General features: G+C 50.8%; 2 protein-coding genes across 6 annotated transcripts in view; both read left to right on the top strand.

Moving 5' to 3' along the window:
* The window catches only part of LOC138358683 (uncharacterized), a 274,115-nt gene that overhangs the window by 163,478 nt on the left and 93,053 nt on the right, over positions 1–17,584 (top strand). The window lies entirely within an intron of this gene.
* Positions 1–17,584, top strand: part of LOC123746737 (SCY1-like protein 2) — a 149,358-nt gene that overhangs the window by 83,441 nt on the left and 48,333 nt on the right. For all 4 annotated transcript variants that reach the window (XM_045728496.2, XM_045728494.2, XM_045728493.2 and 1 more), the window contains exon 9: positions 13,835–13,994. In XM_045728496.2, coding sequence (XP_045584452.1) covers positions 13,835–13,994 — 160 coding nt within the window. The remainder of the gene's footprint in view (positions 1–13,834; positions 13,995–17,584) is intronic.

A 17,584-nucleotide genomic window follows, 5' to 3' on the forward strand; every position in this document is an offset into this window, starting at 1 on the left:
GTTTATTCATGCCACAACCAGGGAAGGCACCCAGAAAGTCACTGAAACAAAACAGACCACTCCTGGCTTTTAACAAGACCATAACCTCAAGAATCATCGACAGAACTCCCCCACCGGTGTAAACAAATGATTGAAATATCTTGAAACTTGTGCCAGCTTGTTCACCCCACCTCCCCTTCTCATTTGGTGGGAGTTAAGGGGGGGAGGCAGTACACAGTCAGCTAGCTCCTGCACCGTCAGGTCTATGGTATATGTACCCAACTCCTTGATGACCTGGAGGGAGGGAGGGTGTCAGGGATCGACCGGGACTAGTGCAGAAATTGGCATTTCTTTACATTCAACGCTTGTTTTCTTGGGCAGCCCCTTTTGGTTCTCTAAATGTAACTACCTACAGAGAAGAAAAGCAAAGAGGCACCAACCAGGGAGGAGGTAGAACCACAGGGAGCCGATTCGCTGAGCGGACAGCATGCTGGATTTGTGATCCAGTGGTCCCAGGTTCGATCCCGGGCGCCGGCGAGAAACAATGGGCAGAGTTTCTTTCACCCTATGCCCCTGTTACCTAGCAGTAAAATAGGTACCTGGGTGTTAGTCAGCTGTCACGGCCTGCTTTCTGGGGGTGGAGGCCTGGTCGAGGACCAGGCCGCGAGGACACTAAAAAAACCCGAAATCATCTCAAGATAATCTCAAGATAACAGGAGTAAGGGTAAAGAAGAGACACCTGGAAAAGATAGACAACCCAAAGCCACACTCAAGGGTGCTGGGGCCTGGGCACAGGCACAAGATACTGGGCTCCAGAACCCTGTTTAATGCCCAAAACCCTCATGTCCAAATATCAGCCCAGGACATGTTCGCAAACATTGCTGAGAGTGATGCGTATTTCCTAATGTCATGGTTGCAAGGGAAGGCCATAGGCTGGCTAGACAAGCCGTCCTCCAAGGGTTTCCCCAATGTCAATAAATTATCGTACTAAAGTCCCCTTATACTAACCTATCAGAGAACAAAAAACAGAAATGGGACAGTATGTCAATTTTGCAAGCCGCTACCATTTTCTAGTAAGACAATTTTTGGCCTTATGTAGAGTATGTCAAAATGTGACGTTCTATTAGTAGGATGGGTTGGGCCAGAGGTAATAACACTGCACATGACAAATGAAATATGAGTCTTGAAACAGAGAGAGCCAAGGAGACAAAATCAACACACAAGGTATTCACAGAGACTGAATTGGTGCCCTGAAGGTAGCAGTGGAGAACTGTCACTGGATATAACACATGCTGCACCCCCAGCTGAGCCAAACAGGCATCATAATCAATGGACCCTCCAGAAGCCAGCTGACTTAGACTTCACCAGAAAGGCACCAGCAAATGAATAAAGTTTTACAAGGGCCAAACAGACAAAATCCCCACTTCTGGAAGTGAGTATGAAGCTCTTCCACCCTACAACTGGAAGCAAGAGACACTAAAAACACATAAGAAAATTATCACAGACCGAAGGGGACACTGGAAATTGAGCCGACACGTTCAAAAGGCCAAGCAGGCTCTGGCTGTACATGGCAGTTCGAAAGCTTACAAAATCTACTCCAAGCATGTGCCTGTGAGGTCAGAAAGAGGACCACTCTAGAAAGAGAATATAGACGACTACAAGAGAAATAAAAAATCACGGAAATGCTTAACCCTTAAATGGCGCATAGCTATATACCATTTGACACCCACAGGCGCATACCAAAAAAAAAAAAAAAAAAAAAAAAAAAAAAAAAAAAAAAAAAAAAAAAAAAATTCATCCTAACCTGTTAATTTGTGTTCACTGATCATGGGAAAAATAATAAAAAAATCGTAAGTGGCATATATTGCCCACTATAGGGCTGGGAAGTGTGACAAAAATCAGGCGCTGACTGAGCGTGTGTCCCAGGCGGTCTGTTGATCGCCAGCTGTCAGGCCAGAGTTTCCACAAAGAGATAATTACCTAATTATTTCAATGTCTCTGATTGATTTTTCGTAGTTTTTTTGCTGTAATATTATTCAATAGTGTGTAGTGTGATATTTATATAATAAAATGAGTGAATCATCGCTGTACTCAAAAATATGGTGTGCATATTGTTGATTCAATTATGTTCATCAAACAGTGAACAAATACTTTGTCGGTTATTACACTAAGTATTTACATGTTTTGTTCACCATAACTGTACATCTAAGCTTGTATGGTGAGTAAAGGCAGAGAGACGTAGCTACTCACACAGTCAGCTGGTGGCGGCCGCCCTCAAGGCCAGACGCACTAATATTTCTCCTACAACAATACTGTTTGTGGTGTTATTACACTATATACACACATTATATATAAATATCTACCTGTTTTATTCACCATACTTGTACAAGTAAACTGGTATGGTGCCCAAAGACCATCGTGGTCATCAGTAAACAACATAAAAGTCCTGCAGACGACGCTCCTCCCTCACCAAAATGGCGGCTCCCAACCTCCTACTCTCGCTGTTATCTCACACTATACACACGTTATATATAAGTATCTACATTTGTGTTCACCATAGCGAACCACTAAGCTGGTATGGTGAGTGCAGTTAATAAAAGGTGGCCACACACACTCAAAAGACAACGCCACCATCCTCCCTCCCACAGCATTACTCCTCCCTCCATGGCGCACAGCGCCAAATATCACCACAATCCTGCTATTATCAGAACCCTGGTCAGTTTTATCACAGTCAGGGGTCTTCTGTAATAATATCATCGCTACATAATAGCATGAACAAGTATATTATGGCATTTCTGGGGGGAGCCCCGTCGGCTCCCCGGAGCTTTACCGGCTGATATGCTAATGTCAGACTTTGGCATCAGTCATGTGTATGGAGTTCTAGGGCCTACCGGGGACCACGAGCCAGAACCTGGCCCCCTCAGAGAGGCAAGGGGAGCAATGGCCTATAGAAACCCCCGTGTGGTTGGAAGCATTCTATGTCTGCCATCGACCGGGTCAAGCATCCAGAAAGGTAAGCATTCCAAAACAAACCCCTATTCTGGTGAAAATTGCTACCTAAGCCGAACTAGTGAATAGAACTCTTCAACAGAAAACACGGAAACTAGTATGACGTCATACGTCACCGCGCCGCTGTCTGCGCAGCTCCCCCCTCCCCGGGAGGGGGAAGGGGGAGCCCCAGACCTCCCACGCCGGCTATCCACCCATCAGTTCTTCGGCTGATGCTATAGGCAATGGTTATGTGCTCCGGCTCCAGTGGTTGTTTCAGCACTGTACCTAGAGTGTGGTGTCTGTTTTCTAGGTGGTGCGTGAGCCGGGTGTGATTCTTCAGTACTCGGGCTGCATGCGCCTAGGGTTCCCTTCCCTAGGTGCCCTGTAAGTACTGCCCTTGGGGCTTGGGGCCACCTTCCACAAGTTCCTTGGGTCCTGCCCCTGCTTGGCCGTTTACCGCTTGGTTTTCGGCCGCTCTTTGTGTGCTCGGGTGTTCTGTCTCCCTTGTTCGCCTTAGAGTAAGGGGCAGTGTTTGCACTGGTGGGGCGCGGGGTACTGTGCAGCTTGTCTTTACCAATCATAGCGGCCGGCTCTGTTCCGCTTGGGTACGCTGTCCTCTTGCGGGGTTTTCTTTTCTTTTGTTTATATACCTGGTGGGGGGTCTGCCTTCGTTCTTGCCCCTTGTGTCCCTTGTGTTCTGAGTATTTCTGGTGGTACCCCCTGCTAGGTCCCCGTGAGTGTACACGTCCCGGGGGTTCAGCTCTTAGAAAGTTGTTTGGTAGCTTGGGTGCCGGTTAGCAGTACCCTGCCTGGGATTACCTGAGCGCGAGTCCTCTTAAAGTAAACGCTCGGGACCCTGGGAAACCCCTGGGGGCGCGCGGGTCCGATGGATGTGACCCCAGAGCCCCCCCCTCGCTTCCAGCGAGTTTGAGGGTTGCTCTCACCTTTTGTCTCTGGGTGACTCTCTGTTTTGCCTCCGTCTGCTGCCTGTGGGGTCGGTGACACCTTCGACCCGGTGTCCTGCGAGTTTGGTTGCTCGTTGTGGCTCGGTTACCCAGTTGTGCTAACAAAGCGGGTGCGGGCAGCAGGGGCGTTGCACTTGAGCCTTGGTGGTGGCAACGTTCTCGTGGTTTCCTCCCCGGGAGCCCCGGGGCTGCCCCGTTGTATTTCGTTTTTCCCCTGGTTCACCCTTCCTGCCTGCATCCGGTTCCTTACCGTCTGTAGGTTCAGGGCGGGGTGTTTGGTGGTGTTGAGACTCGGGCAGTCTCGGGGAATTCCCCTTCCGGGGTAGTGACGGGGGCATTTGGGCCTGTTCCTCCAGCCGTGTTGTATGAGTCTGCCAGTGGGCTCCCTTCCTTAGTGTTTTCACGGCTGCCCCGGTTTTCTGGTACGGCCGGGGCTTTGGGGGAACGGCTCGGCCCCGGGGCCTGTCGTGTAGGTTCCCGGGGCTGGGGAGGGGCTGACTTGGGGGGCCTTGGCCCCGTTAGACCCCGTGGGGGGTTTTATCCCCCTCTAGGCGGGGCTTGTGGTTACGCGGAGTGGGGTTTTTCCTCCCCACTCGCCGTACGTGCTGTTGGACGTCGGCCCCTCCCCGGGCTCGGTTCCTTGGCCTTTGAGTCGGTTGGTTCCGTCCTGTGGGTGGATGTTTCCTCCCCCGCTTTTTGGGACGGTGTTTTTGTCATGTTTCCCCGTTCGATGGGGTTCTGCGTGACTTTTGATCTCGGGTGCGCCTGCGCCTTCGTGTGCCTTCGGGACTAGTGTTGGCTTCTGTGTTCTCGAGGGTACGGGAAGGTTTTTCGCTACTTCCCGCATTATTGGAACGTCTGTCGGCTCCTAGTACTTGTCGCCCTGTTGGGCTACTTGTCGCCCTGTTGGGCTACTTGTCGCCCTGTTGGGCTACTTGTCGCCCTGTTGGGCTACTTGTCGCCCTGTTGGGCTACTTGTCGCCCTGTTGGGCTACTTGTCGCCCGGTTGGGCTACTTGTCGCCGTTTGGGCTACTTGTCGGCCGTTTGGGCTACTTGTCGCCCGTTTGGGCTACTTGTCGCCCGTTTGGGTTCCCTTTTTTTGGGCTCTTTGCTTCTTTGGCCGGTTTTCTTGTTCCTGCTTCCTCTTTTGGCTCTTTTTCTCGTGCAATAGTCCTGGCTGGCGCCTTCCCGCAGGGAGGGTGTGCGGTTCGGCCAGCGTGTTATGCGCATGCGCCGTGGAGTTTGTTTTGGTCTGGGCGATGGTTCAGTGCTGGGGTTTTGCGCCCTTTTTTGCTACAGTGCTTCGCCTCTCGTTCTTCTCCCTGGCTGCGGTATGTGCCCCTTTGCGCCAGGGGTGTCCTGGTTCCCAGTTGTGGGGAGGACACCGCGGTTTTCTGTGTCATGGGTGTGGACCGCCTCCTTCGCCTCTCCCTGTTCTCCTGCGGGTCCGGCTCTGGCGTCTTCACCTGGCGGTGCTCCCAAGTTCTTCTGGGCACGGTTGAGTCGTGTCAAGTTCGAGCCACCATTCGCCAGGTGAGTTTCTGCGGTCTGGCGTCTTTTGGCCGGGCGCTGGATGCGGCGGTGTTCATATACCTGTCTTTATTTAGGTATAATTTTGTACGACTGAGACCGTTCGCACACCAGTGACTGTCCCTTTATCACCCCTTCCTGTCCCCCTCTGTGCATGTCCAACCCATGCTACAGTCGTTCAGGGGACCCTCCTTTTTTAATGTGAGGTGTGGGGGTTGTAGGGTTGGTTCTGTACTCACCTGGTGAGGCTCCTGGCTGTGCTTGCAGGATTTGAGCTCTGGCTCTTGGGTCCCGCCTATCTGGTAGAACTTGCGGGATAGTACCAGTGGAGTGCAGTGGTGCTATTGGCACTTTTGGGGAACACTGTATTACCATCAGTGGTCTGTGCTTGTTACACGACCTACTTGCGAGCATAAGCCTTCTTGCTGGTTCGTCCGTGGACTTCCAGGGCGCACTGGCCTGTTTTCGTATGGCAGTTCCGGCCCGTCCTGGTTGTGGGGGTATGTGGGCCGGTGGACTGCTCCTAGCAGCTGCCTGGTGGGCCATCCTCTGGCCGGTCTGGCCTGACCTTGGGCCGGGCTTGAGGTGTAAAAGAGCTCCCAGTACCTCATCCAGCAGGTATCGAGCGGGTTTCTCCGCCGTCGGTCGCCTGGTGCAGGTTTCTGGGCCTGCAGGGTTTTGTCGTGTCTCCGTTGGCCCTGTCTGGGGTCTGCCTGCTCCGTTCTCTGCCTTTGCAGAGGGGAGTTGCTATTTACATGTTGCATGTTGCAGTGGTGCCTGTTGCTGCTGCTGCTGCACGTGAGCATTGGTACCGTGTTTCACGGTGGCGTGTCCTTGTTCCTGTGTCCGGTTGTGGAGTGGCGCTTTGCTGCCGTTTTGTGCCTGGGGATTGCGTGGGGTTTTTGTCCCTGCCTGATTGTCCACCCCTGGTTGTTCTCCTGGTTTTTTTTTTTTGTGCTTCTGCTCTTTCTTCCTGCCTCTTCTGCAGCAGGAATGTTCTGCGTGTGTTCTTAGGCGTTGGTCAGCCTGTGTCCTGTGATGTGCTTCTTTGTCTCGGTCTGTTGCAGTTGTTCGGCCCCTTGGTTCGGGTCCTGTTCTGGCGGCGACCCTTCCGCCTTCTTTGGTTTTCCTAGCTTGCCCTGCCGGTTGTTGTTGTTTTTATTTTTTTTGGGGGGGTTCTTGCGATGTCTCGCGTCGGACCCGTCGTTTCTGAACTCCTGGCGGGCTTGCATGCTTCGGAGTTTTTCTGTTCGGCAGACGTTCCATCTCCTTGTGCCGCCTGGGTTTCGGTGGTCGCGCCCGAGATCTTCTCGCGGCTCCGCCTTTTTCCTGGGCTCGGGGGGGCCTTGTCGGGGCTGCTTATGTTCTGCCTCGTGGTCTCGCCTCCGGTTGGTGGTCGGGTGGCTTCGTGGTAGGTGTCCCACCTGCGTGCTTCTTGGCGGCAGTATGGGGTATTTTGGCGGTCCTTCCTTTTCCTGTCCCTTCTTCGGTGGGTCCTTCTTGTTGGCTTGGTTTACTCTCGGCTTGGTTTTCTAGTGGGGGTTGGGGGCCGTCGTCTTGCCACATACTGTCGCCTCTTTTCGTGCGGCGCAGGCGGAGCCGCTTCAGCTTGCTTTCGGTCTTGGTGTTGCTTCTGCACCGTTAGTCAGCTGTCTTGTGCGTCATTTCACCTCCGGCCTGTTCGTGCGCCGCTTGCACCATCCTGGTCTCTGGTCAGCGTGCTCTGTCTTCTCCTCGGTTGGTAGTGCCCCTTCGGTTCCGGTGTGTTTTTTCGTCGGCTCTTTCCTTTGGGCCTTTGCCTCTGGGGGTCGGTTCGCTGTGTTTTCTTGCTCCTTCGGTTTTAGCGTTTTGGTTGTTTGATGGCAGCAGTCTCCATCTTTTCTGGCGCGGGGTGGGGCTGCTGCATTCTGGAGGGGTCCAGGGTTTGTTGGTGCTTTGTTGGTCGGGCCGGGGGTGTGTCGTTTTTGTGTTCAGTGGCGGCCCTCTGCTGTTGTTTGCGTGCCACGGCGTTTGGGTCCGGAGCGCGTTTTGCGTTGATCCGGTTCTGTTCTTCCCGGTTCGCGGGTGATGGTGTCCCGGGTGGTCAGCCGTGTTCTTGGCTAAGCTGCCTGTGTTCTTCCCTCATGCCTGTGGCGTTCGTGGCTTCGCTGCTCTCGCTGCCGTCTGGGCGACGTGGCCTTGCAGTCTTTCGGGCATGGATTTTTGGTGTTCGTGCAGGGGCCTTGCTGCTCGTGGTTCTCGTGTTGTTCCCGGGATTTTCGGGGCTGTGGCGCCTTGGGTTGGCGTTTGCTGCCGGTTGTCTCGCCTCCTTGGGGGGTGCGTGGTGTCCGCCTCCCGGTTTTGTCCCTTTGACCTTCCTCTGTGGGTAGTTAGCTCCGGGGAGCCGACGGGGCTCCCCCCAGAAAACCAGCGTTGAATGTAATGAAACGCCATTTTCTGGGTGAGACCCGGAGGCTCCCCGGCAACCCTCCCTCCCTCCGGTCGGCGTTTTTCGCGTGTTTTGACATCCAGCCTCAGAACTGATGGGTGGATAGCCGGCGTGGGAGGTCTGGGGCTCCCCCTTCCCCCTCCCGGGGAGGGGGGAGCTGCGCAGACAGCGGCGCGGTGACGTATGACGTCATACTAGTTTCCGTGTTTTCTGTTGAAGAGTTCTATTCACTAGTTCGGCTTAGGTAGCAATTTTCACCAGAATAGGGGTTTGTTTTGGAATGCTTACCTTTCTGGATGCTTGACCCGGTCGATGGCAGACATAGAATGCTTCCAACCACACGGGGGTTTCTATAGGCCATTGCTCCCCTTGCCTCTCTGAGGGGGCCAGGTTCTGGCTCGTGGTCCCCGGTAGGCCCTAGAACTCCATACACATGACTGATGCCAAAGTCTGACATTAGCATATCAGCCGGTAAAGCTCCGGGGAGCCTCCGGGTCTCACCCAGAAAATGGCGTTTCATTACATTCAACGCTGGTTTTTAGGCGATGCTGTGGTCACAAGCTGAACAGCAGTGCTGTGAGCTCATGCTGCGTGCGTCAGGCTTGGTAGCTCACTCAATACTGAGGCCCCTAACACCCGGGAGTTTGGCCCATGATTTTTTTTAAAAATGGCATCTGTTTACAAGAGCCCTGATGAAAGTGTGGTGACCCCGTGTATCCGCGGGCCGTTTAAATCTTGCGTAGTACTCCAAAGCATCACATGATGCGATGCGCAATTTACTGCAAGTCGGTCAAAGCATCATATGATGCGATGCGCAATTGAAGGGTTAAGCAGACACGAATTTCACAAGAAAAAAAGGAAATCTAAGGAGCGAGATTGAAGAAATTGAGCAGACGGTTAAGTGATCATATCAGTCTGAGGAATTGAAATTGGAACAAAAAGTTATACAGGAAATATAGGAAAATCCAAAATATTTTTTCACACATGCAAAATCAAAATAATAACCTCCACCAGTATTGGACCTATACATACAAATGAAGGTTCGTACACACAAGATGCTGCTGGATACCAGCAGCAGTCTCCGTGGTGTAGTGGTAAGACACTCGCCTGGCGTTCCGCGAGTGCTATGTCATGGTTTCGTATCCTGGCCGGGGAGGATTTAATGGGCGCAATTCCTTAACTGTAGCCTCTGTTTAACGCAACAGTAAAATGTGTACTTGGATGAAAAAACGATTCTTCGCGGCAGGGGATCGTATTCCAGGGACCATAGGATTAAGGACTTGCCCGAAACGCTACGCGTACTAATGGCTCTACAAGAATGTAACAACTCTTGTATATATCTCAAAAAAAAAAAAAAAAAAAAAAAAAAAAAGATGACAAAGAAATTTGGGAAATCCTTAAAGGCCAGTGTGAGGCTATGTTTAGCTCCCCAATAAACAACATGAAAGTTGAAGATCTGGACAGCTTCTTTATGAATGACACCCAAACCCATGCCAATATAACTAATATTAACATAAACACAGAAGACTTTGAAAGAGAAATTGACACCATGCCCATGCACTGAGCCCCATGTCCTGACTCATGGAATTCAATATTCATAAAGAAATGTAAATTACCAGTTGCACAAGCGTTTGGTATAATATGGAGAAAGAGCCTGGATACCAGCAGCACTTCTATCAGCATATCAGCAAATATAGCTCTGCTACACAAGGGAGGTAGTAAAGCTTTGGGAAAAAATTATAAACCAGTTGTACTAACATCACGCATAATGAAATCTGAAAATGCAGAATCGATGACGTTTCGGTTTGTCCTGGACCATATCAAGTCATTAGATAACTTGATAATGGTTGAGCATGGACTGAAACGTTGTCATTTTTCCATTTTCAGTCATGTGGGTTTTGAATCAACACTTCAGCCATGTTATTGTGACTCATTGCTTGCACATAATATAAGTTTTTTAAAGAGTGATTAAGAATCAACTCTCCATTTCTATGGAAGACAATGAACTTCACAACCCAGGTCAACATGTATCTAGAGTGGGAAGATCCTGTCTTTCATTGTTGCTCAACCACTATGACAAAATCATGGAAACATTAGAAGAGAAACAAAATGCAAAATGTATTCACAGACTTTGCAAAGGCCTTTGGGTGGATATAAATAAGAGCTGCCGTGTATGGGCCAATAGGCCTTCTACAGTTACCTTCATTGTTATGTTCGTTCAATTAATGTGAGCATGGAGTGATAGCCCCTAAAATGAGACAAGTAGAAATAACGTGTAAAATAGGGCACTGGATTTTCAACTTTGTCAAACAGAGTGCAAAGAGGAACAGTCAAGCAAATAAGATCAAGACCAAATGCAGTGAGAAGCTGTGTACCTCAGGGCACAGTTCTTCCTGAGTTCTCCCACAGTTGCTTGGGCGTCGTCGAAATGTCGTCGTCCCTCAGGTGGGTTTCCCGTCTTTTTCCAGTGCTGAAATGGGACTGTGTGGACCTGAGGTTCATTCTGGACTTGTCCCGTCTGAACCCCTGGGTTCATTGCCCCTCCTTTCAGATGACGATGCTGTCTCAAATTCGGCTCCTATTGGAGCCGTTCTTGGATGGTGTCCTTGGACCTCAGGGACGCTTATTGGCACGTCCCAATTCATCCGGGTTTCAGGGACTGACTTGGTTTTGTTGTGGGCATCAAGGTTACTGCTTTTGATGTCTCTTGTTCAGGTTGAATCTGGCACCTCGTGTGTTCAACATGCCTTATGCGGGTCGTCGTGGCTTGTCTGCGTATTTTAGGTGTTCGGGTGTTGGCCTACCTTGACGACTGGCTGGTTTGGGCTCCCAGCCGGTCCAATTGTCTGCTAGCCAGGGATTTGGTTCTCTCCAGCTTGCCGGGATTGGGTTCTTGGTAAACTGGAGGAAGTCCTAACTGGTTCCCTCCCAGGTTCGGACATGGCTGGGTCTTGTGTGGGGACTCTCGAACCGCTTCCTTGTCTCTTCCTCCTGAATCTCTCCTACGTCTGTGATCCTGCCTTCGTCTGTTTTGGTGGGCCTTTAGGTCACTCGGCGGTTGCTCGAGGGGCTGTGCGGGAGTCTAAACTTTGCGATGTTGGTCTACCCGCTGGGTCAGGTTTAGCTTCGTCGGCTGTTCTGGTTCCTTCGGGGACGTCCCTTCCGCCTCTCTCACGATCACTGGGTTCGACCCCCAGGGGCCTTGCGTTGGCTGCTGCATCGCCGGCTTCCTCTTCGGGTTTTTCGGGGTTCAGTGCCTTGGCGCCTGCTCGAGCCCTCGCTCGATGTGTTCACAGACGCGTCATCTCTCGGCTGGAGCTTTGTGACCAGTGCTCACCAGGCTGGCCAGGGATGGTGGAGTCCGTCCTTCTGTCGAGCCCACAGCATTGTGTGGGATTCTGCAGTGGTGTGATTTGCGCTTCGGAGGGTTCGGGTCGCCTGCGTATAGATAATCCGTCTCCATTCTTACTGCTTCCCGGTAGTTCATTGCCTGATCCGAGGGGGTTCGATGCGGTCTTTGGCTCTTTGGCGCTGGTCGCTTTGGGTGACTCATCTTCTGAGTTCTCAGGGTTTGGCTCTCCTGGCGGTTCACGTGCGGGGAGTGTCCACCATCTTGGCCGATACCCTGTCTTGTTTCGTTTCCCTCTCCACGGAATGGACTGTCGACACCGACTCCTTCCGTTGGCTCTGCCAGATGTTCGGGCGCCCCGAGGTGGACCTCTTCGTCGGGGCGTGGTCGCGGCTCCTTCCCCAGTATGTGGCGCCCTTCCCCGATTTTGAGGCCATTGGGGTCGATGCCTTTCAGCAAGACTGGTTGAGGTGGGGGGTTCCTGTACCTCTTTTCCCTGGTTCAGCTGTTGCTTCGGGTCCTGACTCACTTGGAGACTTACCAGGGGAGAGTAGTCCTCTTGGTCCCCTTGGTGGCCAGCCCAGCTGTGGTTACAGGCGTTGCTTGCATGGTGTCCGAACCCGGAGGTTTTCCTGCAGCTCCGCCTCTTCCAACAGATCAACCCAGAGCGTCACGTGGCTGGTTCCATCTTCTCCTCGAGTCTTCGCGTATGGTCTTTTTGTCTCGAGTTTATCATCATCTCTATAGTGATCAGGTGGCTTCGTTGTTAGTGTCCCACCTGCAAGTTTTGTCTCGGTGGCAGTATGAAGTCTCCTGACGGTCCCTCCAGATCTTTTTTTGCATCTTCGTCGTTGTGCTTCGTGCTGTGCTTGGTTGTTTCAGGACCGTTACCTTATGCCTAACACTATCGCCTCGTATCGTGTGGTGCTGGTGGAGCCGCTTCAGCTTGCTTTCGGTATTGATGTTACTTCTATACCATTTCACAAGCTGTCTCGTGCATTGTTTCACCTCCAGCCTGCTCATGTGCAGACTGAGGTGTCCTGGTCTTTGGACAGAGTGCTCTCTTTTCTTTCTTCTCCTCGGTTTGTTGTGGCCCCTTCGGTTCAGGATTCTTTCTCCAAGTCTCTTTTTCTGTTGGCATTGGCCTCTTGGGGTCGGGTTGGGGAGCTTCATGCTTTCCTCCGGCGTTTTCTGATCTTTCTGTCTTCGTGATGGTTTTGTTCGTCTGCAGCCGTCTCCTTTTCTGGCAAAGAATGAGACTGCTGTTTTCCGGAGGGGTCCCTGGGTTGTTGATGCTTGGTTGGTTAGGCCGGGGTACATCATGTTTTGTGTCCGGTTGCGACTTCGCCATTATTTGCACGCCACGGCTTATGTGTCCGGGGATATGCTTTGGGTTGATCCGGTTTCCCATGTTCCCTGTTCGCGGTTGCGGATCTTCCAGGTCGTCTGCAGAGTTATTAATTAAGGCTAGCCAGCCTGCGGTCTATCCCCGTTCCCATGACGTTCGTAAGTTCACTGCTCTTGCTGCCGTCTTTGGCAACATGTCCTGGGCTGACATTCGAGCACGGGGCTTTCGGCGGTCGAACAGGGTCCTGGCTGCTCATTACCTTGTGAAAGTCCCTGGGCCTAGTCGGGCCTGTATCGCTTTGGGTCGGCGGTTGCAGCCGGTTGTCTCGACTTCGAGTTGAGAAGTGAGCAGCGACCGCCTCCCACGTAAGTCGCTAAGTTTTTCCTCTGTGGGTAGTTAGCTCTGGAGAGCTGAAGGGACTCCCCCAGAAAACCAGCGTTGAATGTAATGAAACGCCATTTTCTGGATGAGACTCAGAGGCTCCCCGGCATCCCTCCCTCCCTCCGGTCGGGCGGTTTTTCGCTTGTTTCGACACCCAGCCTAAGAACTGAAGGGTGGATAGCCGGCATGAGGGGTCTGGGCTCCCCCTTCCCCTTCTGGGGGAGGGTGTGCTGTGCAGACAGTGGCACAGCGACGTGTGATGTCATGATCATTTGCTCGTTTCTTTTAGGGGGGTTCTATCCACTTGTTCGGCTTGTGGTAGCAATAATTACCCCTGAATAGGGGTTTGTTTAGGGATTCTTGCCTTTCTGGGTGCCTGACCCGGTCAATGGCAGACACAGAATGCTTCCAACCACATGGGGGTTTCTATAGGCCATTGCTCCCCCATGCCTCTCTTGGGGGGGGCCAGGTTCTGGCTTGTGGTCCCCGGTAGGCCCACAGAACTCCATACACATGACTGATGCTAAAGTCTGACATTAGCATATCAGCCTAGTAAGCTCCGGGGAGCCTCCGGGTCTCACCCAGAAAATGGCGTTTTCATTACATTCAACGCTGGTTTTTTGTTCAGTTCTGCACTGATCTCTACCTCCAAGCATTTCTTTATATTAATGAGTGGGTCTCATTCTGCTCCCTGGTAGATTCTCGTGGGTCTTCATAGGCCTGGTGTGTTTCTCAAAGTTTGGTCATTGCCAGAATGTGGGATTGGGAAGCTACTTAGTAGCCAAACAATAAGTAGTGTTCAATTCAGCAATAAGTAAATGCATGTATTCTTAATATTTCTATATTTTATCATGTGTTTCAGAATTGTCCCTTGCCTGATGAAAGAGTGTATCAATGTGACTATGGTACCTTTTGTTCTTCCTGTCATCTTGTTAGTAGCCGAAAATGCAAGTAAAGAAGAATTTGTGGAACACATCCTCCCTCACTTGAAACCAATCATGAAGCTCTCGGAACCAGTACAGGTATTATCAGTTTAAATTTCATATTTCTGCCAGAATTGTGCATGATTTTTGCATTTTTTTTATTTCCAGCATAGTTTTTGGGTCATATCTTGAGAATACTTCTTGGCTCAACATCATACTTGAAACACTTTCTCAGTCAACTACTGGACATTGTATCTGGACTCTGGACTGAGAGGACCTTAACCCCAGTCCTGTACTGCTTATATTGTGACAAATTGGTGGTGTGGCAAAAATGAAGTGTTCCTCCCCCCAAAAAAATTTGTAAAAAAAAAAAAAAAAAGTAATTTGAAAACCACTTACTTTGGCTGTAGCGACGTAGAGAAAATGGGCCGTGTTGTCATGGCAACATGTTCGCCGTACAGGAGGCTCCCGGAGGTGGTCGTGCAGGCGATTAAAGACTCTTAGAGTTGTCATTTCATCCATTTTTCAATGCATTTTCATTGCTTTCTTATTACTTTTTCATCATATCTGTTGCACTTGTGTGTTCTTTACAATATGTACACAGTAGAACTTTCATAATGTGCCAAGGAACTGTGATATACTTGTCAATAAAGTGTTCACTTTTTCAGAGTTTAGCCTATATTCTCCTATTCCCACCTATAAGAGTCATACTTCCCACTCGGTAAATAACCAGACGAAGTTTTATTTGATTTTATAACTCAGTGGACAGCGCTTCGGATTCATATTCCTAAGGTTCCGGGTTTGATTCCCAATGGAGGCGGAAACAATTGGGCAGAGTTTCTTTCACCCTGATGCTCCTGTTAACTAGCATTAAATAGGTACCTGGTAGTTAGACAGCTGCTACGGGCTGCTTCTTAGGGTGTGTAACAAAAAGGAGGCCTGGTCGAGGACCGGTCCGCAGGGACGCTAAGCCCCGAAATCATCTCAAGATATCCTCAAGATATAACACTTTAGAGGGAGCAAGATACTGCCATTAGAAAAATTTTTGATTTAAGTTTATTTGGGATGAGGATAGAAGCGACTCCATCATCAAGATGGCGGTACATCTTGAGAGAGAGAAGAGTTTCCTGCTCAAGGAGAACCCTAGTGCATGCTGGGTACATCATCAGGTGAGGTGTGTTTTGTCAGTGGTGAGGGCTTGGCCAGGTTGACCAATGGTGTAGCGCCCCAGGCATGATATAGCATGACGTCGGGCGCCCTGCAAGGAGGGCGGGAGATCTGATTCACTCGCTACCAGTGGTCAGGCTGAGTGGAGGTGCACTCAGGTGTTTCCCTGTTCTGGAGAGGTATTGGCCTCCAGACAGTATAAACTCTATCAGCTTTCGTGCGCTAACGAAGTGGAGTGTTCCATAGTCTCCCGAGGAAGTACGGGGTAGAGCCGGATGGCGTGAGGATAACACCTACGGCTCGGTGATGGCAGCGCTCCTGGGTAACTTTGAGAGGCGGCGCTGGGGGGTTGTGATAGAACCTGCAGGCCGTGGATGATGGTGGAGCTGTGCGATGATGATTTGGTAGTAGTCCTGGTCCTGTGCAGTTCAACGACCGCTTCTGCAGGAGAAGAATTCACACCTCGAAGCAACATATGAGGTAATGGACCAGTACAAGAATGGGTGTCAGTCTGGATAGGCCAGGCGACATCGCCTTCAACCTAACATCTGGTGAAAAATATTTTGTGTGGTTTTTGCCGCTCGAGTATGGAATGTATATAATGGACGTCGCTGAAGGAGGAGTCATTCACCGGCATGGAGGTTGACACAGACGTCGTGGAACAGTGAGGAGCTACTCTGCGCATCTACGATTTGCTGGATCTACAGTCTACAGTGTCGGTCTTTAAGGTGGTGTACAGTCTGGTGACTGTCAGTCAGGCGCTGGTTCTCGATTTTTGGTGGGGTGTTATGTGTTGTGTGTTTTGCTTGGCTACTTTGCATGCGTTTTTTTGTGGCCTTACTCTGTCAGTATGTCTTGTTCTTCGTTACAATGTGGGGCGCAGCCCCAATTTTCGGTGCCTTTTGTTTAGTCTTTTGGCACCTGGATCTTTTCTCCATATCTGGGCTCTCCCTCGTTTCCTCCATCCTTGCTGTCTGTACACTCAGTCATTGACTTGGGCTCTGCTCTCTGGACTCTTCTTCCTTGCCTGTCTTCAGTGCCTGGCTGCTCCCTTATTTACATTGGGTCATCTGTATATGTCGTTGGTCGAGTACTTTTCATTACTGGCTGTTACTTGGATCCTCTTCGTTCGTCCTATTCATTGTACTCTCTTGTCCCTAGCTACTGGTGCTTGGACCGTATTTAGGGTCTTTTCATTGCCTAATTCCATATTTCCTACCTCTATACTACACATTGTTGTGTATCTTGGTAGGTGCTTATTAGCTATATTGATGGTGCTTGGTTGGCCTCTGTACATATTCAGTTTCCTGATTCGGGACTGCCCCAGTGTTTGGTATTGGACCAGTGTTTTTCAGTTTTCCTTGTCTGTCACTGCCTGCTTCTGTGTTGCTATGTCTGTGGGTGGATGTAGCTTTCCGATCGACCACTTCTGCCCCTATGGTTCCTTTTTGTTGTAACAGGAGGTGCTAGGATTGAGGTCCTGGCTATGGATTTTCTTTATGTTCCTTTTCCAGAACGTACATTTTAGTTTTAGTGCAGTACACGTCTTGAGTGGTTCTCCTCATATATAACTCGGGGACGCGTGCATCGTTCTTCCCTGCTGAAGCTGGTTGCATTACTCCTGCGAGTTACGGGGTCGCTGTTTTTTGCTTTGAGTTTTGCAATTCGGTTCTTGGTGCTCATTTTCCTTGTTGGCCTCTGCCTGGGCCCTGGCTCTTCAGTTTTTGTCGCCATTTGGTCCTAGCTGTTGCGGTGACTGCGGTTCGGCTCTTTCGGCAGGTGGATTCTTCTCGTTGCCTTCAGTTTTCGGCCTTGTTGGTTCTTCAGGGGGTCCTGGAGGGGGGAAGGGTTCCTCCCAGGCGGGGTTTGTCTGATTGCCCAGGTTGGTTCCTTCCAGGCTCGCTGGGTTTGGGTTCCTGGTTCCCTGGCGGCTGTTCCTTCTGGTTCTTTGCCAGCCTTGGTTGGGGGTCGCTGCTTTGCTCGGTGTCCGTTCCTTAGGGTCTTCCTGCGGCTCCGCCCCTTTTTGCGAATTTGTCCTGCCCAGTACGAGCCTGGTTCGTTTTTCCCCTCGAGTCTTCGCATCTCAGGGTTTTTGTCTCGAGTTCTCATCACTTGTGGGGGCACTGGTGGCTTCGTTGTTGGTCTCCCACCTGCGTGCTTCATCTCGGCGGCAGTGGGTAGTTTCCTGGCGGTCCTTCCAGTTTTCCTATCACTGCGTAGGTGTACTGCGGTCTCTGATAGGGTTGTTTTGTCTTTCCCTTCGGGGTTGTTGTAGGACCGTCATTTGATGCCGAATACTGTTGCCTCGTTTTGGGTGGCGCTGGCAGGGCCGCTCCAGCTTGTGTTCAGTGTTGCTGTTCCTTCTGACGTACTGTTTACGAAAGAAGAAACAGTCCATGGGAATCACACACTAGCTACTGTCTACACTGCCAAGAAGAAACACATCACCACTTCTGTGGTGGTGTGTTTCATATCAGAAAGAAGTGCCCAACACATGATGTTACCGGCCATAATTGCAGCAA

The sequence above is a fragment of the Procambarus clarkii genome, chromosome 85, assembly GCF_040958095.1.
Source record: "Procambarus clarkii isolate CNS0578487 chromosome 85, FALCON_Pclarkii_2.0, whole genome shotgun sequence".
NCBI lineage: Eukaryota > Metazoa > Arthropoda > Malacostraca > Decapoda > Cambaridae > Procambarus > Procambarus clarkii.